Source organism: Manacus candei, unplaced genomic scaffold, assembly GCF_025592945.1.
Source record: "Manacus candei isolate 608988 ecotype Guabito, Panama unplaced genomic scaffold, ASM2559294v1 h1tg000002l, whole genome shotgun sequence".
Taxonomy (NCBI): Eukaryota; Metazoa; Chordata; class Aves; order Passeriformes; family Pipridae; genus Manacus; species Manacus candei.
Genome location: NW_026138050.1, coordinates 10,681,038 through 10,707,543, shown reverse-complemented (window position 1 = coordinate 10,707,543; position 26,506 = coordinate 10,681,038). Strand labels below are relative to the sequence as shown.

Below are 26,506 nucleotides of genomic sequence, written 5' to 3'. Positions count from 1 at the left end.
TAGTCTGTTGATTAGTACTTTCGAGCTGGAAAGAGGTATTGATTCCAGGGAAAGGAATCTTTGAGGAGGAAGGCTGTGTAGCTAAAGTAGGAGCTGTGTTTGGCCAACACCAGTAATCTGCCTGCACTGGGGTTTCAAGACTTGTACACAACTACTGTTGAACCGTAACAAGAGAAAATGTGACAGTTTTAGTTGCGTGGAAAGTGTGAAAACTTAATCAGCAAGCAAGGGAGTCTGGTTACTCAACCTCTTGTAGGGGTACTATCACCTGGACTCTGAGCTATTTTGGGAAATTAGTTTCAGCTGTTTTGGGCTTGTCTTCAGTCCTGCTATAAACAGTTCTAGTCTTTTCAACAGATCAGACACTGACTTCTGCCTAATGAATTGTGGCTTGGTGCCTCTCCTTTCAGTCCTCTCCACAGCCACCTTATCTATCTGTACATGTATGTATTTCTGATAGAGTTTGGTTCCAGAAACTTCAGCATATTCATGTATTTCAAATGAAATCTTAAGATTTCCATTCAGAGACTAGCACTGAAAAAAATGAAAGTCATCTGAATTTGGAATGAAAAGGAAAAAAAAAAGGTTGTTGCAGAGCTCTAATTTCTGGCTCATTTTTTAAAAACAATTTTGAATAAAAACAGTTTTACTAATGCAGGATTTAATTTCTGTCAGTTTGCTGCATGTTTTATTTGCTAGGTTGGGTTTTTTTCATTATAAATTATTGTGGAGGGTCTTTTTGTGGTTACTTACAAAGCTGAGAGTGTTGTAAAGTAGTTTTCCCAAACACACCCCAAGAGGAATGGTGAGAATAGGTGCCCCTCCTGATGCCTGATAGGATCATGGCATGCTTGTTTGCTCATGTGAGAATTACAGTCTTTTCTTGGCTTCTCTAGAGTGTCTGCAGATGGGTCAGGAGAAACACCAGAAGCTCCCTTTCAGACTTTTAATGCCTAAAATATAGAGCAGAAATGGAGGAAAGCAAGGAGAGCCTAACCCATCAAAGCTGATAAAAGCAGATACAAAGGCAGGCTTGGCCCTCTCTTGGGCTATTCCAGACTTTGTGCTGCTTAGTCGATGGAAAATTTCCAGGAAAATGACTGTTCTTCTAAATCAAAGAATCTTACCTCCCAAAAAAGAAAAGCTGTAAAGATAATATGTAGACCAGTTCTAGCAGAGTTGCAGCATTTACTGGGGAGGGTGCTGGTGGTGTGGGGAAGAGAATAAATACAAACCTTGGTACTGACTTAGTGACTTGTAGGCAGGTACCCAAACCTGAAGGAAATCATTCCAGAGGATGCATTCAGGCAACTCAGCACTCAGTTATTTGGCCAGTTTTTACCACTGTGCCATGGTTGGTTTATTATATGCATTTCTTCTGGTTAGAGGAGAAGGCAGACCAGTCCTTGCCCAGCAGCCCAGCCAAGGAATGGGCAGGATCAGGAAACCAGCAGAAGTGAGGGAGAGACTGTGGAACACTTCATGTTAGCCAGCATCTAATAATTCTTGTATTATTCAGTATTGTCTTCAACAGAGTTAATCTCCCATGAGTTACAAAGTATTATACCAAAATTCCAGATAGGCTAGATCTGTAGCATTTCCCTTGTTTAAAAGACACCCAAAAGATGTCCTTTCAGGGGAAGAGATGAGATTACTGGATGCTTTCTGCCTGAGGTAAATCTGTATAATTTCACCTCTTTGAATTGCACTCGTATCTGTAGCTGTTCTGCTTTTCTCCTTGGAAATTTGTTCACTGAGCTGTGCACTGCTCAGCTCAGAAAAACAAGTCTGTCACCATTTCATCAGTTGTTCTCCCTTCTCTTCATCTGCACCTTGAGTGTTCCCCAGGGAGAGAGCTCTGCCTCTGCTTTCCTCGAGGTATTAACCATCCTTGACAGCAGGCTTGGTGTCCTGTGCTGGGAGACTCCACAAGACTACAACAGGTCTAAATACAAAGTGATGGCCTTAAGTAGGCAAATCTGGCTGCATAAATTCTGTTGTAAATGTTGTCATACTGTGAGTAGTTTCTTCTGCAGCTCTTAGAATATGAAAGATAAATGGTAATACATCATAATGCTTAAATGTTTATGTATACAACTTGTGCTCTCCAGTGCACAGCTCTGATTTATCTGCCCCTGGGGAGAACCAGGTAGCAGTTCTTTTGCATAAGTGCTTTCACTTGAGGTACAAAAAATAATGTATCATTTAGGGCTGTCTGCTTGGCAAGACTGTCAACTTTCCTGTACAAGCTGCAGACGAGGAAAAAACTAATATTTTTCCACCCACCCCTGGATGACCTGTTTAGCACTAAAGCTTTGTACATCACTTGCGGGTTAACAAACTAGCCAAACCTGCTCAGAAGCCTCCCTCTGATACTTAACTTCTCTTTTAGGCCATTTTATTCCCAAGTTTTTTTTTTGTATAGAGTTGTGCCTTTAGTAAAGCACCATTGTTTGCTTAGGCACTTTTTGCCTGTACAGTGTTCAGGACACAGGAAACCTCAGCTATGCCAAAAATCTTTAATGAAGTATTCAGAGAACATTTTAAAAGGCATTTCAACATCTAGCTGTAAAACTGTTCTCTCTCTGCTCAGACTAACAAACATGAGGACCAATACAAGTACTGATATTTTCTTCAGGCAAATCAATCCATTCGGGCTCAGTCCCATGTACAAAACTAATTGTGTAGTTAGTAACCTGTACAGATGAACTCCTCCTTTTTTTCCCTGTAGACTTAAGGAATAAGGTCAGCTTTATGGATCTGGGAGAGGAAGAAATATTTTGCAGTGTGTGGCACAGGGCATCCATTAGGAGTAAGTCATAAAACTCCCTCTGTCTTTAACATGGGTTAGCTGTCTCTTAATTTCCATAGTACCCCTGAGCCCACATAGCTTGGGATGGCACTTTCTAGTTACGAATCTCTTCTGGAAAGCCAATCACTCTTTGGGACTTGCCCTCTTCACAGGAGTAGGTCTGTCTTTGCAGGCCTTGAGGAGGCTGTGCAGCGTTTGTGGCACTGGCATGACAGCCTTGTCCCCAAGTCTATTTGATATGTCTTTTCCTACACGAAATGGAGGCATGCCCTTACTTTTGTGCCAGGGATGTCGGGAGCGAGGGGCCCGGCAAGGGCTCTGCTCAGCCATGTATGGGAAAGGTGAAGTGGGGACACGGAGCCTCCTGAGCAAGCAGAAAGGAGGAACAGCGGGAAGAGGAGCGCTCCCAAGGAGAGGGGGCAGGGTAGGATGCATGGAGAGTGCCATGGACCAGAGCTTGCCAGAGGCAGGTTAGAACAAGCAACTGCCGTTTCAGCAGCCAGTTCAGCAGCTGAGGGAGGTAATGCAGCAACCACAGCAGCAGGGAGCTCAGTTTTGGCTCTAAAACATGTAGCAGATCCTCGATAAACACTTAATCAGCTCAGCCCACAGGCTGAAGTCGCAGCAGCATCTGCAGAGCAGGAGCATCCCAAACTGCGCGGACAGAGGGCTGGCTTAGAGCTCCCCCCGTGCTGAGCAGCAGCGCAGTCCTGCCCTGAGAGACCCGGGAGCGGCGGCGTGTTTACATCCCTTCTCTGCAGTGTACGCAAACGAGCACAGGAGATGCAAATAAAACTCCCGAGTCCATTTTCATGTTTACCTTGTCTTCCTGCATGGCGTGTCTGTAAGTGCTTGCGAGTTAAACACAGCGAGGACTGCGTAAGAACAGGAGGGGATCACGTCCACAGCCCTGGCAGCGAGTCAGGCTCTGCAGAGCCGGGGCTGAGACAGTCAGAGGTGGAGCTGTCTGAGATAGCTGCGAGTACAAGTTTCACAGACTTCTCTCAGAACATTGCCTGCAGGGCACAGATGTGATATGAGGGGATGAATACACTCCTGTCTTTGTTGCGTGTCTGTAATAACATGACTGGGTTTGTTTTTGAAGCTGAGCTTTTAAAACAATGTCGCTTTTCCTCCTACGGTATTTTCACTCCGCCACAGCAAGTACCAAGTGCCGGGATGTTTAGCCCGAGCTTTGCCTCATCAGCAGCCCGTTCACGAAACGCTTTTCCTTCTAAAGGGAGGGACGCACCGAGGCTGCACAGGTTACAAGGAGCATCGTGCAGGGCTTGCTGCAGGATGCCTGTGCTGGAGGCAATTGTCGGCGTGCAGGATGGCTCTTGTGACCATAACTGTGTGCTGTGGTCCAGTAGATGTGTCTGTGTTGCTCAGGACCCCACGGCACTGCTGTAGCTCCCTGTGACAGCTCCCCTTGGTTGTGAAAGCTGTGATTGTCCCTGGAGAGTAGAGACACGCTGACACTCATTGTCCCACCACCTTCCTGACCACGCTTTGCTCGTTGCCCCCTGTCCTGGAGATTATTCTTATCACCATCTTTTGTTTGTTTAAAGCCTGGTTTTCTTGTGCTGAGTTCTCTCATGAAGGTTTGTTTCACAACACTAAGAGATTTCTCACCAGAAGACAACCTCTCTCTTGTTTATTTAGACATATTTCCCTTCAATCTCTTTCACTTAAAATATTCCATTCAATATTGGAGGTTTTGGTGAAAGTCATACAGTAGCAAATGCCTTTTTAAAAAAAAGCACCACACAACAAAAAACAGCCACTGTGGAGTCTCATTCATGTACTATAGGTCTGCCTTATATTAAATACACCAGATCAGCATGTGTATTTTCTATAAGGTTGAATTTCTTTGCATTGGCAACCAATGAAGGATTGCCTTGTTGTTTATAAATTCTGAGAGAAAATGCAAACAAAAGTTCAAATCACTGTGTTGTCTCCTCTACTTATTTCTCTAATATAGCTACAGGAATTTTATCAGTGTTTTTAAAAATAAAAGTGTAAGAGATCAAAGGACGTCACAGGAAGACTGGATAAACATTTATGGATTCCAGTTGAAAAATAACTAGAGCTATAAAGTCTAAATAGTTAGGAGGGTCTTTCCTTCATCAAATAATACTTAGGCCACTCTGACCTATATCTTATTCTCTTGACTAAGTTTTAATAGAAGGTTTGTTTTATAGCATGGTTTTCAGCAGCCCTAAGGGCAGGGAACAGATCTGAACTGGTAGTGCACGTAACTAGGAGCCAGTGGTTATTTTATGGCTTGAGCCAGCATGTTCTTACATCATGTGGGATCATAATGCAGTGATACTGAAATTTCTACCATTCTTTAATACTTCAAAGCAATTTGCATTGGAAGAAAGATTTTCTGGTTTACATCCTCTATAAATTCAAATTATTTATTGCACAGTAAGGCACTATTTATTTATTTATTATTAGTTATTTGTTTTTCATTGTGGGAATTGGTTGTGCCTTTCCTTTAAGAATTTAATCTCCCTTGGTTTGAAAAAGAAGCCTGTAATAAACCTGGGAGATGGGTTTCCTTCTTAAAAGAATTTGGGGGGAAGAAATGCAGAAATAAGCTGAAAATGTCATAGTACTGCTTTGGTGTCAGAATTCAGGTCAGGAGCCTCCTGATTTGCTCGTGTTTGTTGCTGGTGTATCTACTTCTGCTGGGCTGCAATTCTCTGTTCTCATCAATCTCTTCTATAGAATGTGTTGCCCCCTATACTTTCCCTTGCAGTGATGAACAAAAATGAGCCAAAACCACTGTGTGCAGCAAGAAGTTTGTGTCAGAGCTGCTTGGGGGTTAAAAACTTCATTACACAGAGGTCTCTTATCAGCATTCAAGCGTACGGAAATTTGAACTCTCATCTCTGCTGAACATAGCTCAGGTTTATGCACTTTGCCATTGTTTCCAGTAGCTACCAGGAGCTGGGTTGTATTAGAAAATGCATGATTGTGATGCCTTACATTCATGCCTGTAGTTTTAGGGGGTGGGAGGAAATCCCAGAAAATCCTTTTTGACCTGCAGCTCTGTTGTATTGACCATCCTACCCCAGGGCTCCACTGTCTGCAGTCATTAACTGCTCTGGGGCACTCTGACCATTTTTGTGAGGGAGAATGTGTCATTAGAATGTGTTTTGATTAGTTATAGTGACATTATGTCTGTGTCGAATTTAAAGTACATATCTCTCAGGACTTTTGTGTGTTTCTGCTGTACAAAAATAAGCTTTGATCGTGTTCTGAGACAAGAGTAGTGACATGGATTGGGGCTGCATAAGAGTTTACATTGTCTATACATTCAAATTCACATTTAAAAGACCCAAGGACATGGGTTTGAAATGGTTGGACTCTCAATATGGTATCAGAAATGTGTCTTCTGAGAGATAATTGTTTTTTGAAGTAGCTAATGCTTAGTTTTATATACTAGAAAATGAAAATACCTTCTAGTTAAAAACTTCCAAGCTGTCACATGGGATGAGGAAGGTCTTAGAAGATGCTTTCCTTAAGGGGAAGGGTGGGTGCTCCACATTAGTATCAACCTACAGTTTGCCTTCCTAACAATGATGAATGACAGAGATTCAAGTTTGAAAACAATGAGTGAAGCAAAACAGGCTTGGGGGCCAGTTATGATGAATTGCTGGATCTGTCTGAAGAAGATACAGAAAGTACTCTGAAGGAGAACATGGAAAAATGTGCTGAAGAACAAGCTCCAGTCACACTGCTCCACCAATAAAAAAGGAAAACTGGCCTGAAAAAGAGAGCACAAAACAGGAGGGTTCTCTATGTTCTAACTCGATGATACCCACCCCATTCTCAGAGGGGAAAGGAAAGAATTAGTATCTGAGGAAGAGACTTAAATAATGGCTGGGGTTTCTTTCTGTAGCACTGTCAGCAGGAGAGGGCTAACTTCTGCTTATGTTTAATTTCAGAGATGGGAAATAAGACATCCAGGTTGTGGATTTTTTATTTCCTTCTTTTAAGGGACATAATTCTGAAGATGCGGCTCTGAAAGAAAAAAAAAAAAGGCAAATAGTTGGATCACAACCCTGGGCTTCAGGAGAGCAGGTTTTGGCCTGTTCAGGGATGTCATGGGGTACAGTCCAGGAGAGAAGAGGGGTCACTGAAATCTTACTGATTTTTTGAGGATTACCTCATCTGAGCTTGAGAAAGGTCCATTAAAATGGGCAGGAAATAAACCTAAAAAGTAGCAGGAGGCCTGCACAGATAAACAAAGAGTTGCTGACAAACCTCAGACATGAAAAAGATGCTTCCACAAGAGGTGGAAGCAGTGTCAGGTCACCCAGGAGGTGTACAGTTAGTGTCCAAGCATAGGGAGATGGTCAGGAAAGCCAAAATCTTGCAAGGGCCATGAAGAGCTACAGGAAAGGCATCTACACATGTATTGGCAACAAAAGGAAGACTAGGGACATGTGGACCCACTCGGGGAATTGAGCAGGGAACTCAGCAAGAGCAGCGTGGAAAAGTCTGGGATAGTCAGTGCTTTCTTCAGCCTTTACTAGTAAGATTTGGCCTCAGAAATACCTGGTCCTTGAGACCAGTGTGAAAGTCTGGAACAAGGAAGACCTAGGCTTGGTAGAGGGGGATTGGGTGAGAATACAGGAAATTCTATTTACTCTAGAGAAAAAAACACTTTTACTGTGAGGGTTATCAAAGGTTTGACCTAAAGGTCTGACTCCATCTCTTCAGATTGAATATTCCAGAGGTCTAAGTCAGCACATAAACTTACCCAAGATAGTAGCTACTTACTCAACTGTTGACATGTGTTCTTCATTTGATTTGGGATTTCTTATTACATCACTGGACCTGCATGTGCTGTAATTAAATACAGAACTGGACATTCCTGGACTTCTGTTAAAACTGGAAATGCCAAAATGCACCACTAGGAAAGGGAGGGGGGGAAAAGCAGATGTTGAAAGGTACCTCTCATGCCATACCCCTTAATAAAATTAAAATACAGCAATGTTATGAAAAAGTGCAATTGTGCAACTGTATTGCCAAACTGTAATGGTAGTTAAAATGAAAAATCCCAAACTCGGCACTCTTTTGTCTCCGTGGTTAATATTCCTTGTCTCCTGTTATTCACACCTTAATACCTGTGCTGAAAGGACATGCCAGGTCTTACCCAGCTGAAAGGCTGTATATGTAACATGAGCATCATCACATGTATTGACTAAGCACACCATCTCTACAAATTCTGTGATTTTACATTTCTTTAAAAAAAGGAATAAATCACTGATAGATTTGGGTAAAATAAACTAATGTAAAATTTCACTGTGAGCAGTAGCCTTATGGCACCCAACTGCTATTATCATTAGTGAAGATACTGAGATCCATTGTTTTCTTACTCTATTTGGAATTTGAGTCCATAAACTTTTATGAGCTATAGTTTAGATAATGTTAGGAAATGGCTTGTCTGGAGCTAAAATTATCTCATTGTTTGAAACAGGCAGGGACAGGTTTTGGTCTTCTCTACGTTACTCTATTTGCTATAAAACAGATCTTATCTTTTAAGTGTTATGGAACTGCACATTAAATTTCTGGGTTTATACATGGAAATAGAGTAGATGTGGCTTCTTGATGTCTGTGGCTGCATATGAGTACAATAATTAATGATCTAGTTCCCAGGAAGAGAGATGTATGGAAAAAAATAACCTGAAAGAATGTTATATTCTCTTGGGGGCTTTTGTAAGAGATTCTCAGGTTTATCTGTGTGAGTATCTTTATGATTGTTAGAAATGTGTTTCCTCTGACGTATTCCCATCACAACTGGGATTAGCTGCATTCTGGAGGCTGAGTGTGAATTTGTTTACACCATAATAAAAGACAAGAGCACTTTTATCACTGAGAATTTTTTTTCCCACTAGGATAATACACTTAATATCTTCTGGTCAGTTATACTTAGAGAAGAAGATGATTTTTTTAAAGTGCTGTTATTTTTGCAGCACTCAATAAAGATTTGTTCTTGCTGATGGCAGATGAATCTCTGGGAATTACTGTACTCATGGAAAAGGATGCTCTCAAAGAACAGCTCTGCCGTGGATCCCTGGGTTCAGGCAGTCACTCCGAGATGGAGTTCACACTGTGCAGACAAATTCAGTGTTGTTTGTACTGACAATGTACCAAGTGAGTGCTCCACCCAAAAGCAGAATTGAGGTCTTAAGAGAGAAAACCTCTGAACAAAGGCACTGTCAGAAGGAGCTGGACTTTGTAATGTTCAGAATTATTGTTCAGCCCTACCGTCTCCATCTCGAAGCCCCCAGATTTTCAAATTTGAGGCTCTGATTCAGGCTGGCTTTTCACTTATGTTAATTGTTTTCAGACAAAGATTTTTTTATTTTATTTTTTTTTCTTCTGTTAAGAACCAGTAAAAAAAATGAGTTCCCTTAGAAGTGCCTCCCTTTTGCTATATATTTCTTAATTGACTTCTTGGCATAAGGAAGGGAGCAAGTATGTCTAGCTATTAGAGTAGCTGTGTGAACTGGGAAAGCCTCCAACTTCTAGAAATATATTTAAAGGCTTCAAGAAGATCCAGATTTCCAAATAACTTTTACTCCTTTGCTTGGTCAGCTGTCAGTATTTGATAAATAGGGTGGGACTACTGTCAATATTTAACAGCTCAACACAAATATTATTCTTCATACACTGTAAAAATAGTATATGAAATGCAAATAAAGTGCTTTATTCCAGGGTTTGGTAGTAACAGAAGCAAGTGATAAAATCTCCCTTGTCTCCATACAAAGGCATAGAGAGGGAGAAAAATGTTACCAGTGGTAACAGTCTTCCCTGCTGGGAAACAAAACAGTGAGATTCCTCACTCCTCCCACCTAAAGTCATGTCCCAGGGAGGGTTCTGGGATAGAAAGTTGTTGTGATGTGTTTCTGAGTAAGAAACAGCGAGGTATGATATTAATTGAAACCAGATTACTGTGAAGTCTGCAGGAACAGATCTCCTCCTGTCTCCAGCAACACCACCAGGACCCCTTGAACTGCTCTGCAGTCGCATAGTGCAATATAAAACTCAGATATTTCTGGGACTTTCCCTGGGTTCAGAAAAAATCATGCCAGAAAGCCACCATTTGGCATTAGCCTGCTGGATGGAGCAGCCTGCCCTCTCCATAGGCATCTGCCTCATGACCATGGCATCACCCTGAGGAAAATCCAGGTGCAGAGCAGTCAGTGTGACACGGGTTCAACAGGTATCGGAAACAGGCTTGGATGTCACTTCCCAATCTCGTGTTCCAAAATGGTCTCCCATTACTTAAAATCTTTAGAGACCTTATCTGTGTGAATGGTTTGACATAACAGCCAGGAGATATTACTTTTTACCTGAAGGAGAGAAGCTGTGTGGGGGATGTCTGGGCCACAACCCACTGTGACAGCCCCGGCGGGTGTGCTCTGCAAGGGTACTTGTGTTGGTAGCTACATTAGGCCACCACCCACACAAAACAAAGGGGAAGGAACAGAGCCAATTTATTCAGGAGCCTTTCAGATCTAGCATTGTTTCGGATTTGGCTTCTGTTCAGTGTAAAATGCGTTTTGTGTGTTCCTAGAGCTGCCCTGTAGAGAGGACCCTGAGGTGGCAGGGAACAGCTCAGTTATTGGAACTGTAGTTTGCTGCTTACTCTGTAAATTAGTGTGAGTAAATCCAGGAAGAAATACAAATAACAGTAGAACTTTATTATTCCGTTTTGTCCAAAACAGCTGTGCTGCCTTACCATTAGTTCTTCCTCTAATCCTTTACCAGGATTACTGCACTGTTAATGTTTCAACTGTCATCCAGAAAAGTCAGATCTCAAAGCCTATGCAATCCTTCTCCTGTCCATCCCACAAGGTAGTGCCCCACTGAGAACTGGAAACCTGAGCAGTCTTGATTACAGACTGAAGGACAATTTCAGAGCACTTTAAGAACATCATGTTCCTGTACACTTCTTGTCAATGAAGAGGGAGTTTGCCTTCACAGAAATGTTGTCTTCTGGCACTGATTTGTGGAGGATCAGTATCTGCAGAGTGTCATGTGCTTCTTGCAGGCATCACTTGAAGGCCTGTATGATGTTATCTATAGTGGAAACTTCAGTGGCCCTTAAAAAGAGAAGGAGACAGGTTGCTCACATAACTTCAGCTGTCCCTCACCCCATTCCTGTTTTTAAAGTGGACAGGTCACACTTTCAGGCAGGATTTGTACAGCTGTCTTGGACTGAATCAGTATGAAACCTATTTGCCAAACTAACTTGCAGAGCACCTGTAAGAAGTGATGCTTTCTTGCTTGTGTTGACCTTCAACAGTGGATTAAGCCCCTCTGATATATCTAATTGCTGTATTCACTTGCAGCCTCTCGTTTGTGCAGCCTCTCTGGGAGCATCATGACTGTGTTGAACACTTGAATATGGTCCTGTAGAATCCATTTGGGATGGATGTTACTAGAGAGTGTTGGGGTAGTTCATGATAGCTTAGACTGGTAAGGCAGGATGTGCTAAATGGTCCAGATTTGGCACAGAAGCACATTAATCAGAACCACTTTGCCAGAACAACCACTGAATGTGGGGCTCTGAAATCAAGATGTTCTGTGAGCTGATATTGGCCACGCTGCTTCTCATGGCTTGTCAATGGACATGAGGCAAATCTTGTGTAGTCACTGAGCTGGTAAACTGCTCCATGCACTATGGGCTATAAGAAAGATTGATTTTTCCAGAGACTATTTAACTCATCTTAGGATAGTCCCAATTTTTTAAGCACAGAAAAACTAGACTTTATTAATTTGTTTTCTGTCTAATCCCTCCAACTACAAAGTTGGCAGCACACACAGAGAACAAATGCCAACATCAGCACTTCCTTTTAAATAAACAGCAACTCAGATAACATTTACATGTTACAAAGAAGTGGTTCATTTGATGTTTTCTTTCTCTATTGCAGCTGAGCTATTGGGCTGAATTCTTCTTCCTTTAAACCAGATGAGAGAAATACACTTAAATTATTTAAAAGCAAAAAATCTTTTAAAAGTGAAGTAGCAAATGGTTTTACTTTCTCAGATAGGATTTTTTCTGTAAGAAAATGCATTTTATTTGAGACGTGAGCTCAAGCAAAACTGTGCTGGAAAAAAACTGTCCAAATTTCAAAATCCCTGTCAGAATTTCTGTTTCTAATTGCAGTTCTGATGAACAAACCATTTAATAATTTTAATCAGCCACAGCATCCAACATAACTTGGTCTGGATTAGGGAGCTGTGGTAGAGTAAAATTTATATGCATTGGAGGAAGGAGAACAGGATATGCTAATTATCTGTTAAGATAACTACATCTAGTAAACATTGTACTTGTAAAAACATTTGGGTTAAAATAGTAGAAATCATATTAGACTGACAGAAAACTTGCATGTATGTTAAGCCTAAAATACTTCTGAATATCTGTGTGACAGTCCATGAAGCTCTCACTTCAGAGCTACCAGGAGTTAGCTTGATTCAGAGCCCCTGTGTACTTCTGGGCTTTAAGTATGTCATGGGAATGTCCTTTCACTCTAATTGAAGAAAAATTCAAAGACATTCTGGTGTTCGAGAGACTTCAAGTGAAGTTTCCAAATTGTTTTTAGGCAGGACCCTTTGGAACATCAACAGCATGACTGGTAGTTGTGGGAAGAAAAAGGGATAATGTGACAGTCTGCATTTTTGATGCTAAATGAAACATGTTTTGTACCTTGGATGCCTGCAATCCTGCTGACAGGACTGATATCAATCCTAATGCTGCAGTTTTGTGGGAGAGATCTTCGGGGAGGATGTAGAGCACAAAACTCAGAGTGAGCCTGAAAGTTGTGTATTAATATTTAAGGCCATCTTGCTTTGTTCAATTTGTTGGGGGATTTTAATAAAATTATTATACTGTCTTACATGCCTGCCTAATTGATGGTGTGGCAGTAACAGAAGTGACAAATTATCTGCTCCCATAATAAATGTGGCTGCTAAGTGAATGCTACAGTGTAATCAGAAGCTTCTTCTGGTTTCTTGCAGCTGAACTCCTGTGTCTGGAACAGGCCTGATTTATGTGATATGAAAAGCCACGTGAATAAATCTATCCAATTGGGTATAAAAGAATTTGGATCCAAATCAATATTTTGTGACAGAATAGACATGGAGAGCAGAGCATGAAGTTGGAGAAATATGGATGCGCCAAAGGAAATGTCAGGATCCTATTAAGGAGGTATGAGGCTAAAAAAAAGAGATACATTACATTCTACATTTATGGTTTAAGGAGTTAGAAAAAGTGAAAAGATGCCAGTACAATAAACTATGATTTATTGCCACTTCCTTGTTTGAATAGAAGCTTTTTGAGCTGATAAAACAGTTTAGTAAAAATAATATACTCAGTTGAATCATTATGTACTTCATTAATCTCATTGTATGTGAAGCTGTTGTGTATAGTAGGGTTTTGCTAGAGACAAAAATGAAAAGGGAATAATTTTCTACTTTTCATTAAAATATGCAAAATTCTTTTACTAGACTGTGAAATTCACTCCAGCTGTGAGAAGAATTTCTTGGGTAAACCCCCACAGAACAATTTGACAACAGTATTTTAAAGAAGATATACTTGACAGTGTTCTTTTGGAACACTGACATGTTCTGACTGGGTTGGAAAGAGATAAATGCGATTAAAATTCAGAAGACCCTTCAGTCATTAGGGAAGGCTGACTCATATCTCAGACATCTTCCCATCTATCCAGAAAGACACAAGGGATCACAGCACAGGGACCACTAAGCTGATGCCAGCAAAGCCTCCCCACTTTATAGCCAAAATATATGCCAAATGAGCTAATCTGTACCAAGACTGTACTGGAGCCATCATATAGTTGGAAATTAGTTGAGCCAGTAAGACATGCTGCCTCATTCCTGTTTGCAATTAACTTTTTAAGGAGCCTGATGATCAGATAGGGGTTTTTTGCATCATAAGGCAGACTTTTGTCTCAGATGTTCCTAAAATAGGTATCTCCCAAAGTGAAATATTGTTTCCTGTAGGATGGAATTAAAATCAGTTCCTAAGTCCTAACTGAATCCCAAAAGAAATCAACCACCAACAAGCAATTGAACTCTTAACTGTCCTGGCAGAGGGATCCTAAAAATAACTACACACATTGGAGTTCTAAAGGCAACTACTCATGTTGATGTTTTGGCCCATTATTTCAATGCAGCTGCTTGGATTTTACTTTTTTTTCCTCCCAGAATTGTGGGAATGTGGTGAATGCAACACTAATCTCATCAGACTGATTCACACTGTCACTGAATTCCCTGTTCTCCAGTGGCTGATGAAGGAAGAGATGGAGCAGTCTGGCCTTTCCTTACTGAAACTGAGATGCATCACAGCAAAGTCCATTATTGGGTCATTTCATTCTTCCCTGCAGGCAGGTCTGAGTCACTTCCAGTGGGTTCTCCTTTGTCTTTAGGATCTCTCCAGTAACATGATTGTAGCTTCTGTCTGGAAGATTTCCTGAAGCATCTGAACAAAGCAGAATGTTTGTGTAAACCTCACACACATATAAGGTCAGAACTCACCTCTACTTTTAAATACTCCTGTTGGAACTGCTCCCATTCTGGAATGTCGTTTTGGTCAATTTAGGGGAGGAGTTTACTATAATCTCACATCCATCAGATTGATTTGTGTAACATTGGCTTGATCTTGCCATTTCTCTAAAAGGACATAAATCTCTCAGGAGAGCCAGAAGGAGGAGGCCTTGCAGTCATACATCACATGAAAGCATTTAATGAAGTTGTTCCTGGAAAACAGGTGAACAACTTCCACTGAGAAATGCACCATTTCTTTCATATTATAAAATTATGAAATTTATAGGCAAATTGGAATATAAGTATGACAACCAGAAGAGAAGCAGTGAATTATAGCAATGGGGCAATTACAACCATGCTTTTGTGATAAAGCCATTTTCATAGAGGCAGTGTTTATAACTGTACAGGGATCTCTTTCCATTTTTGCTTCGCTGTCTAATTTTTATTCTAAGTAAACAACCTGCTGCTTCATCTGTGAACATTTTGCAGAGGTAAATTCCAATAAACTATCATTTTCATTTAAACCTTCATTCAATTCTTAGTTCCTTTTGCCTTATAAAAATTCAAAATCAAGTATGTCCCCTTAGAAATTGTTTCATACTCCAAGTATTTTGGGGACATTTGCTGCAAGAACATATGAACACAGATCATATTTCCCTACTGAAACTAAATTCTCAAAGTTTTGAAAACTTCCATGGGAGCTGTAAAGGGAAGACTAACTTCCTTTAAAGAGCTATTTTCTGTCCATGGGGAAGATAAGGAGTAAACATCACCAAAAAGGAAAGACCCATGGAATGAGTATAGCACAGTTTTCAGTTGCAGTGCATGTTATCATATAATCATATTATCCCTGAGAATCCTCTAGTGCTTCTTGTATGTTTTAATTTGTGTATGGGAAAAAAGAGAGAGAGATTGCAAGGCAAAAGTTTTGTTCAGTCTTCAAAAAGAAAGAAAAGGGAAATTGTTTGTATTTCCTAACCAAATGATTATTATGTTACTCTCATTTATCCAGATTCAGTGTGGAAAATCTGTTTAAGCTTTTCCTGTAGACAGTTTTAGAGTGGAAGAGGACAAATTGAACTAACATATTTTCTCAGCCAGTCTACTAAAATCAATGCAACTTGAATTTCAACAACCACTAAAAATGACATAATGTGATTTAAATTATGGTGCCATTTAGATCTTGTCTACACACTAAGTTGTATCAGATTTGCTGATGATGTGTGTGGTTTGAAAATTGAAATAGTTCCTGCTGCTGAAACGTTGTTTATGGACAAAACCCAAAGAGGTAAGGATGCCAAGAACCTGCATCCCAGTCCAGATCCTTAAGGGTTTGTTGACACTGTACATGGAGCAATGTGGAAGATCTCCTGGCTAACACTGTCCAAACCTGCTCAACCCTTACAGCAAAGCAGATTTGCAGGGGATGAATCACTTTGGACCCCAAAGCAGCAGCATGTGAACATGACTGAACATTTTAAGCCACTTCTCCACGTTGAACTGAGCCCTCACAGGTAGTTTCTCAAGACCTAGCCAGCTTGAGAGCATCTTCACCAAAAAAGGAGCCTTTACTGATTATAGACTGAAGAGAAAAAAAATCTGGTTTGTTATGAAAGGAACTCAATATGGAAGAAAGTGAAGGTAAGAGCAGTAAATTTCCCCCTGTAATTTAATTCTGCAGTGGTTCCTTCTTAATTAGATACTCACTGTAAGCTAGCTGTGATTTAGAGGAAATATTTATGTAGGTAATTCAGTGCACTTTGGTAGCTACCTGTTTTGCAGCAGAACTACTTATGGTGAGTGCAGTGTTGGATACATCATTTTACATCTTATCTCCAGTTTTACTGGTTACAGAAAGAGACTTAATGACATTAAATATCTTCATTATGCATCAAGCCCACATCCTTCCTTTTCCCTGAAAGCACTAAGGATTTGGGTCTTCTGCTGCTCAGAAGCAGACTTTGAGTAGCTTGCACTGTTGTCAGAACTTTATTGTTTTATGTTGTGTGTTCATCTGGAGGTGGCAAAGGTGAAGTCCAGCTCCTGGGCAGTGCTGGTGATGAAGCAGATGTGACTTGGGGACAGGTTTACAATGCTGTCAATCCCATCCATTGCTCCCACTGTTCACTGTTCATGACTGGGCACAATCATGTCTCAATTTCAGAAAGCATTGAGTGGATTACATGTTTTCTGCTTCTGGTGGAGCAGAGGATTTCTCTTGGTCCAGATCCTGGGTAGGACCTTTGTGGTTCAGACTTTGGTCTTTATTGGTAGTAACACTTTCTTGAGCAGCAGCTGGAAATGGTGATTCAACTTTGTGGGGCAAGTCTGTCAAAGAAACAATACAATTAAAGCAGTCTAGAGCACTTGGTTGGCAGTGAAGCATGACAGTGAAACCAGCTGCCAGAGCAGTGCCACAGCTCACACAGGTGCAAGTGTTACAGTAAGTGTGTCATGCAGTCACTGTGCTGGTACTGTGATGGTATGATTCTATTATTTTAATTTATTTGGTGAATTGTATTACATTGCAGGTTGTCTTACACTGAATTACTTCTAATTGTTCTAATATGATTTGAGAAGAGGAGGAAACTAATGTTTTCTGCAAGAAAATGTCTGCAAGCACATTAAACACAAGGAGGGCAGCTGATTAGTGCTACTGAGCAAACCCCTCATTCATTCATTCACTAAAAAAAAAATATTGTTTAAGCCTGCCTGTGAACTCAAAATTCAAATGTGCAATTATACATCCATCTTTAAGCCTTGCTGGGCTTCATGTAAGTGGATGTGGTTTAGGTTCCTTGTGTGTTCTCAAATTTTTTTATTTTTTTTTTATTTTTTTTCAAAAAAAATCACTGGCATTTAAGCCATACAAAGAAAAATGGCCTCAGGGGAACCACCTCCAGTGCATCACAGGAGCTTTGTGCAAACAGTTTTCGATTACTCACTCCGGCCACACATTGGATGGAATGGTTTAAAGAATGTGCTGCACATGAAGGGATTGGTGGGGAGGATCACCAGACTGAGCTGCTCCAGCCCACGTCATTCCTGGATGACCTCCAAAGGCAGGAAGCAAAAACAACAAATGCTGAGCAGCGTGTTCCTAGGAGAGCCTGGTGGGGCACCGGCAGCTGCACATCCGGAAACTTTCCCCTTCCAGGACATGAGTAAAGTTTTGTGCACAGCATTCCTGTGAGCGTGGACAAAACTGCTCCTGCCACTCATTTTACCAAGGCCATGGTTTCTGTAGGCTGGATTAGCTGGACCGAGAGTAGTGCCACATGTTTCATCATGTACTCAGGGTAGTCTTAGGTACAACATAAGCATTTTTAAAATGCCGAAGCCTGACCTTGTTTCTTTGTTGTTTCTGAGGTTAAACTACCTCAGTACTTGCTATCTGGATGCAAAAAGCAGCAGCTAAACAGCAGTAATGTGGTGGGAGGAACATACTTGTGCCTCCTCATTTCGTAAACTTCTTTAATATTTTGCGTCTCAGTTAGTTTTTCTAAACCCTTTTCATCCATGTTTCCACATTTTGCCTAAATTATAGTGTAAAAGTTAACATTTGTTCAAGTTATACTTAACTGAATAGTGTCCTCATGACTGATTTCACAATTAATTTTTTTATATATGCCACATTATTTCAAAGTAAAACTATGCTATCTTGCAATACTTGGATTACAAGCATAACCCAGATCTTCAATCTGAAATTAATTTGGACCTGACAGTTTTTACTGTCATGTCATAGACACGTTCTTGTTTCTCCACTTGCCCATAGTTCATACTCTGATGGACTCTGTGCAAGTCTTTTTGACCCTGTGAGATAAGGCAACCATTTTAGGAGAGCGATAAATCTGGTTTTGCCTTCAAATGACTGCCTTAACTTCATATCTGTAATTTCCCTTGGTTTGGAGGCAAAAGTCTATTCCTAAATAACCATTTCCTCCTTCAAACAGGTTTTTCCAGAAAATTTTTAGCTGTCCCCACCAAGCAGCACACACCTTCCCAACCACTCCTGAGTCACCCTTCACTAATCACCCGAAAACATTACTCTCAAACAAGTTCTAATATTAGATTGTGAGATTAACTGTACTCACGGGCACCATGAACGGGCACGAGAAACTGTAAATAACCGAGATTTTAAAGCATCAAAAGAGAAAGAGGAAAAAACAAAATCAACAAAAATATGTTTAAAAAGTTATGGGAGGATAGATTGAGGTCTGAGATGAAAGGATTTGTGGGACAAGCGCCAGAGGGAAAGTATTCCCTCTCCTATACCATGTCCTCCCACAGCTCCCGACGCTGCTGCTCCTCTCTGTGCTGCTTGCGTGGGCACCTCCCATGGAATTTTGGTATTTCTTTATTCCCATTTGGAGGAACAGGTTATGTCCTATGCAAAAGCCGTAGGAGGGCTCCTTTCAGACCTTAGATAAGAAGTTTGAGGCTGGGAGGCAGTTTCTGCTATTATTGCCACTGAGGTTTTCCTGACTTTGTTGAATGTTAGTTGTAAAATTAAGTAGGCTCTCCCTTGAATTAGAAGAAAGTTGTGTAAATATAAAATGTATGCAATTCTTCTAGGCACCATATAAGCATACTCAATAGTTGCTAAGACAAGAAAGTTTTTTACCTTAAATTTATAAATCAATTTAATAAAAATAATGTGGGAAGGATGTAGACTCTGAGGCAGTAACTTACTAAAACAAAAGACTGTAGGTTCTTCAGGAGCTGTTTCTAAAAGCACACATTGCCAGTGAATTGAGTGGAAATACTCAGAACCACGGTGACTTGTTTATTGGAGTGGGTGGTTGCTTTTTCATGGCTTTACTAAACATGTACCTGTTTTTCTAGCATCCTTCCAATCCCTGTGCTCCCAGGGGAACAGCAGGGCTTGCAGGGAGGGTGGGCACTCTGCCCCCAGGCACAGGAACACTTCTGAGCAGGTGTTGGAGCTGGCAGGGATGATCTTCTGTTTAGATAGGGTGTAAATACTGGACTATGTAAACATGTCCCTTGCTGTCTGGTCTGACTGATTCCCAGAGCTAATGTACATAAACACCCTGCCCTATTGGCTATTTCCAGGAGACTGAAGCCAAGGTAACTATTTATGTTAATATTCACTTTATGGAAAAGAGATACAAACGTATTAAAGGGAGCAGGCACCACAACTGGAGGTTTTCCTTCTGTTCCTAAAGATTTGTGTCTTTTTGCACCAAATGTAAAACATATTTATCGTAATGTCTTTTGACACAGACTGTTTCTTGAGGCACCCTCTTCTACACTGAGCTGCCTACACTGTATTTTCTGTTCACCAGACTAAAGATGTGGTCCTAAAGCAGCTCTGAGCCTGACCAGAGTCATATGTTGGGATTTAGACTCCTCAGAATATTTGCATCCCCAAATAACCACAAGCTCTGTGAGCCCAGTGGTGATGAAATACAGTGGAGCTGTCATACCTCCTTTGGCTTGTGATCCAACCCTTGACAAGTACCTCACTGGGGCTTCTGGGCTTCTGCCTCCAGCACCTCATAGTTCCAGTGTTCCACTATCCAAATTCTGGATGAACTCACATTATTATGACCAAGATTAAGCCCAGAATCAAGTAAGATAAATTAATCATAGGCTTCTATGTGCCAGGGATATAAACAGAAGAAAACGTGCCATTTCAACATAAGGTCATTTTTAGATCATCACCATATTCCCACTATTTAATCTTTCATGTAGTTTTTGACTCTTTCCCCTTTAAGAGTACTGATTTTTAGAAACAAATGGTTGCAGGAGGTTCCCTGTATGTTGTTTTGGGGTTTTGATCTGGAAAAGATTTTGCTGTTTCACAAATCAGAAAAGTATTTTTCATTCCAAAATGTGCTCCAGACCTCATTAAAATAACAGCTTTTCCTGCTTTCAAGATAGCAAATCATTTCTATGTTAATTTTCCTGACATTTTTCTCTCATTTTATGAGAGCTACCCTGCTTAGCTAGGAAAATAGTTTGTCAGAAAGAAGGATGTCTCGGAGAGTGTCATTCACTGCTTGAGGAAATCAGTGCAAAACCAAAAGACTGATATTTTTTAAACATAAACCCCAAAATTGTGGCACCCATTTTCTCACTGCTATTAGATGAGAAGGGAACAGGAGCTGTAGTAGCTGCATTGACTATAATCACACCCCAGTGGAAGAACAGATTTCTGGTAGGATTTAAGAATTAAGCCAATGGCTGTTGTATTAAAGCATAACCCAGCAATGTTTTTTTCTCTAATTATTACAGACTGGAGAAAGAAGAAAGGCTTACTGATTGATACCTGTTAGATGGACACTCATCCATACTCACTTCTGCCCTCCCTTGCCTTCTCCTTCCTCTGGTTCCTCTGAGGTCAGGAGTGAGAATTAACAGCACTTCTACCATATAACTTCACCCAGAGCTTAACCAGCAGTGTTTTTGCTCAGTGAACCTCTTGTATTTTCCTTTCCTTTGCCAGTGCTGACCAGCCTGAATTCCTCCTCACCAGCACATGCTGTTTGCTTCCCCTCCAGCATTTCGTTATCCTGATGTAACTACATTACTATGGAGTTTGTGATGAGTAAAGTATCTCTGCTATGTGTGTGCTAGCTGGTAACTCAGCAGAAACAGCAGCATTAGTTCACAGAATTCAATCTTCTTTGACTTTTTTATCCATGTATACCACACAAATTAATTATTCCTTGTACAAATACTCAAGTTTCTCCAGGTAGCTTATTATTGCTATTTAATGGTGTGACAGCATAGGGACATAACTCTTGTTTTTTCCATTATAATCCAGTTGTCAGCAGTTATGTCCCACTGTCAGCTGGACTCCATGACAAAACCCCTGCTCATGTGTCAGTATCTCACAATGCACTTTGTGATCCCATATGTGCACCCTGTGCTACCTTAGGCCATAAGTTATTTTATAAAAGGGCACTTAAAAGCAGTAGAAAATACCAATGGAAAATGTGAAGCAAATGTTCTTACCTGTAAATCCATGAGAAACTAAGATGGATGGCCAATTTGGGGATAAGGTGCTGTGGTTGGCCAGACCATATACAACTTAAAATACACAAAAAACTACATCTTTCATGTTTTGTAGGCATTGGAGGAAAGAAAAACCCAAATAAACATGTATTTAGGTGCTGTGCTGTGAGCTTACACTTATTTAACTGGTTAGTTTGCACTTTCCTAAGAGTCCCTAAAAATAAACTGAAAACATCTTAAACTACTTATGACAAGTAGAATGGCAGGAAAACTATTGTTTCCAAATGTGCATTGAAAAAAATGAGTAAATGTAGCCTGCTCTGTAAGAGAAAGAATCTTACTGGAAGAACTTAAAGACCTTACAGTAGAACTCTGACTGAAGCCATATGGAAGTAACACAGTGAGTCTTGCTGCTTAACAAGATTTTATCTGTCAGTATAAAGTTAACCTTCAGGTCAACTTCAGAATATATATTTCAAAACTCAACTAATACACCTACACTTGTGACTTAGTGAAAACTTGCTGAAAAGGCAGTACAGACAGAGACTGATACAGGTCTGTCTTCTTCTGAGCCATTTCTGCCTTGTATAATAGGAAGACAAAGGCAGAACAAATGTTTGAAAAGTTTACTGTGACCCACTTGGAAATAAGAGATTGTTTTTGTCCAGAACCAGGCCAACATTCAGGCCAAAGATATGGAAATGTGTTTATGAAAAGGGAAGGAAAACTTGGAAATTAGGTGTCAAGGACAGACTAATGACATTCTATATGTAAATACTTCTACATTTTAGTTAATTTAGGGCTCTCCCCTGGCTGCTTCAAAATAAAAGTGCAAAAACTTAATCATCTTCTTCCTCTAAAACATATACCTTCTAAAACATAAGACATAAAACAGGATATGCCCTGGCTGTTTTGTGGGCCTTTTTATTTGCACACTTTCCAAAGTTCATTCACTGTTTAAAAATAAAATAAAATTTAGTGTACTATTTCTGTATCAGAACATGGACAGGGAGTATCACCAATTAATGTAACATCAAAAACATACTATCTAAGATGTCTTTCCTCAGTTTAAACATGTAAGTTGCAAATGAACATAATCAGTGTGTGATTAAGGTTTCCTGTGAAACTTTGTCATCTGCCTGTGAGCAAACTCTTCTCAGGCCATGTGTGAGTCACGTGCAGCTCCAGAAAAGGTAATACAGGTCTATCCTTTGAGGAGGTGCTTATTCAGGGTGGATGGAAACTCCAGAGAACATTTCTATGCCTTTTGGGTATAATAATATGCAGCTGCCAACTCTTAGTGAATCTTACCTTGGCCAGTTGTGCTTGGAGTTTGTTCTTTGCATCAGATACTTCAGCAACATGATTATTAAAGGCTAAGTTAATGCTGGATAAATGATTCCACATCTCCTCAGATGTGCACTCCAGTCCAGCCTCTGCATCCTTTCAGGGCAGGACAGAGTTGGCCCCTGCATGTTGAGAATACCTGATATTGTCTCCACTGACTTTAGCCCAGGAACTTGTTGCAGGAACTGAAACACTTGTAAGGAATTTAACATAACTTGCAGCCTAAGCCTCTGGCTTCAAAACTGCTGCTGCAGTGTAAACTACTGTCTTTGGAGTTAAATTCACCACTTTCTTTAATGCTTTGCTTAGCCTGCTAGATCACTTCTCTCTTCACCCAAGTGTTTAGTGCATTCTATGAAAAGTACAGATATTTTACTTACCAAATTGAAAGGCTGACACAAACTTCTGTCTGCATTTAAACTTCTTTCCCAACATAAAACTTTTTTTCTAAGAATTTTGCCTGTATGCTAGACTGCAGGGATAAATCACTATATTTTGGCTTCCACACTTACTCTAAATTTTAATTGAACCCTGGGAATAAATATTAAGGGATGCAAAAAGAAAAGGGTAATTTTGGTTTTGTCAGTGCTTGTTGTCTCAGTAGCCTTTCTTCAGTTTTTCATAGGGTGTTCCTCTGTCTCCAAACTGAAGTACTGATCTTCCTAAATGATTTGGAATTCCTTAGTGCTGCACACTTATTTAGGCAGCTGCCCTGAAAAGTTTCAGGCAACCAACCTGATAGGAAAGTACATAAGTCAGTCTACAGGACCTGAGCTGGCTGTGCTTACAGCTACTGATCCAGACAATCTTGGTGTATTTTCTGCAGGATATTTGTTTTGGAATTTTTTCCTGCTCTACGATCTGATGGATTATATTCATCTTCTCATCAGAAAATTAAATTTCCAAGTAGGTTTCCATCTTGACTATCTGAAATACTTAGTACTTAATCTGTTCTTTAACACTGCTTTTTCAGGTTGTAATTTATCCATCTGGGTCTATTGAGGCAGAAAACACCTGCTCTGCTCCTGAGTGCTGCAGGTATGTCTCGGGCTACCAAGTGGTTTCAGGAAAACATTAGTGAAGAATGTAGTTTCTTTGGATAATGGATGGTGAGAAAGGAAAAGGGCTGCAAAACTTATCCACATGAATCTGCTTTTTACTAGAGCTGACAAGAATAATTTTATTCATTGCTAATCCTAAAAGTAGGTAGTGTTACTGGAGTCAGCAGAATGCCTGCCAAGTTTCCTTCGGATATGCCCTCGTTTCAGTAGTGAATGAGGTGATCTTTTAATGAAAAGCAGAGCATAAGTAAACAAATAATACTGATTTTTTTTTCTCCTTCCAACAAGACAGAGTCGTTATCATTTGAGATTGTGAAGTACATTCACCATTCAAGCACTGCTATGTTAATGATAAAGGAACTGACAAGTCATTAGCACAAAAACACTGCCCTCTATTGCAAGATGCTCTGCTGCTGCTATGGCACTTGGATTGGATGCAGGGCTTGATGAGGACACTGCTAATAAACAATTTGAAAACTGCCTACAATTGGGACATTTTAGTTCAGTAATTTTCTTTCAGTCTGTAGCACTAAAGCTGTGCCAAATGGACTAATTTCACAACAACCCAAGCTCTTTCACAGACAGTATATTTAGTCCTTGGTGAACATTTATGTGCTGTTTGCTGCACTTACCTGCACACCTCAGCTGAATTTTTATTTGGTTTGATGTGGTTTTGAAACCTGAAAGCCACAGAACAGTGTAAATTAAAACAAGGGGGGACCCTGCACAGTGGAGTTTGAGGGCAAGGAGCCAACTGCAGCAGAGCTGTAACCAGGACCCAGGATGATGATGGAGGGTCTCACACCAGGGAAAAACAGGGCCCTGAGGAGAGAGAAGCGACTTCTTTCTATATCACTTCTCAAAGATAAGGCCTGGGCTGAATTGGGCTCTTGCTTACAGCAGGGAGTACACACAGTGAAGGCTGCAGCAGCCACTCGTACTCACATCTCTGCTGCTTTTTCCACTCCATGGTAAAAGTTGATGCTGTCCAATGTGTTCCTCAGGTTAAAGCACTTCTCATCAATAAAATAGGCTGAGTTTTTGTCAGAAAAATCCTTCTCCAGGGCATGCTGTACATCTCTGTTGATATATATATACACACACTGCGTTACAGCGTATCTTGTCTCAGAAAGCTGCAGGACGTTACCCAGCGAAAAAAAGGAGAGATAATTTTAAAGAAATGGTCACTGTCAGTTAAATTTATCTTCTCATGATGTTTAAAACCTACATAAATAAACTATAGGGCAGTGAGGGACAAGCAGTGGAGCCACACACAAGGGTGTGTAAACAGGGTAAGATTGATACTGCAAATGCTCACACACACAAAAAAACCCTCCTCCTGCAATAACTGATGGAACTAATTCTCAGCAGCTGCCAAGGAGGGTAAAGTTATTGCTGAGCATGAGATTGCATGAGTGCTGGCAGAGCCCTGGGCTGAGCTCAGCCTGGCTTGAGCACTCCAAGGCCTGGTGTTCACCCAGAGAGCCCTGCACAAGGAGCCCTTGCTGGCTCAGAGCAAGAGGGGTGCTAAGGAAGAGATTCACTTTCCCCTTTTTGGTCCTTTTTGTGGGGAATGTTCTCTATAACTTTGGGAACAGGAAATAAACAGTTGGCCCCAAAAGGAAGATATTTGAACACGTACCTCAGTTTAATATGTGAAAAGTCCTGCAGACATCAGTGAATCTAATCCATATGTTTGACAGGAAGCACAGACCTAAAGTGCCATACTGGGCTGTGGTCTTACACAGAGCCAAATTTTTCATGGGCAAGGTACAGTATAAGTTTCTGATATGTCTTCCTGGCCAGTTTTCCTCCCACCACAGACATTTGAATTTGCTTAAACATTTGGCTCCACTTCCACGTAACATTTTCATTAGTTTCCCATAGAAGGAAATTACAGAGCAGGAAGTTCAGGAGCTGTACAAGTATCCAGGGGTGATGAGCATTTCCCTGGGGTAAATACACTTGAAATGGGAAATGGGTAATAGCCTATTTATTAATGAGCAAAAAAACAGACCAAGCTCCTCAATTACCTTAATGAAATGTATTTTCAGATTTTTTTCTAGGTTTGTTTTTTGTTCTGGTTTGGTGCGTTTTTTTGTTTTCTAGGTGGACCATCATTCAGTTTTTGTGTGCATTTTTCCAATGCAAAGTGGTCACATTGTTTGATGCATTTTTCTGGACACCAAAGCTTTACTCCTGTGCCAACTGTTCCCATGCTCTTGCTGCATCTCCTATGGTTGGAATTCTGAACATCGTGACATGAGAACTTTAACAGTGGTGGGAAAATGAAGGAAAGGTGAAAAGGTTGTCAAAGATCTTGTAAGAACATTTTTTTCCTCTTATGGGACGTGGGTTTAGTGCTGGACTAGACTGGAAGCATTTTGAGGTAGGAGTTGCCTTTTGGTGCATGTCGGTGGGCTATCCCCAACAGGTCTGTCTGGGTGAGTCAGGTTACACACACAGCTCTCTGCCAGGTGCACTGCCAGCCCAAGCAGCACCAGGACTTATCACCAACACTGGCAACTACTTCAGTTCTTAAGCTGTGATGTTACAAGTGAAAGACAGGACAAGGCTGTGCTAAGGCAGCCAGGGGAGAGACAGGCAGGGAGCAGGAACTGGGATAAGGTCACCAGGAATAGGGGCCATCCTGTATCACAAGCTGGTGCATACTTCCTTGGTTTGGAAAATTAATTTATTATTAATTGAT

The 26,506-nt window shown here is 40.7% G+C and overlaps 1 protein-coding gene across 1 annotated transcript; it reads right to left on the bottom strand.

Annotated features, from left to right (window-relative positions):
• Nucleotides 1–2,906: 2,906 nt before the first annotated feature.
• Nucleotides 2,907–26,208, bottom strand: TEKT5 (tektin 5). The gene is given in 8 exon segments (XM_051776979.1): nucleotides 2,907–2,986; nucleotides 10,787–10,941; nucleotides 12,510–12,512; nucleotides 14,186–14,285; nucleotides 14,288–14,339; nucleotides 22,700–22,928; nucleotides 24,742–24,929; nucleotides 26,197–26,208. Coding segments are annotated over 8 exon segments (819 nt in total).
• Between the last annotated feature and the right edge of the window lie 298 nt (nucleotides 26,209–26,506).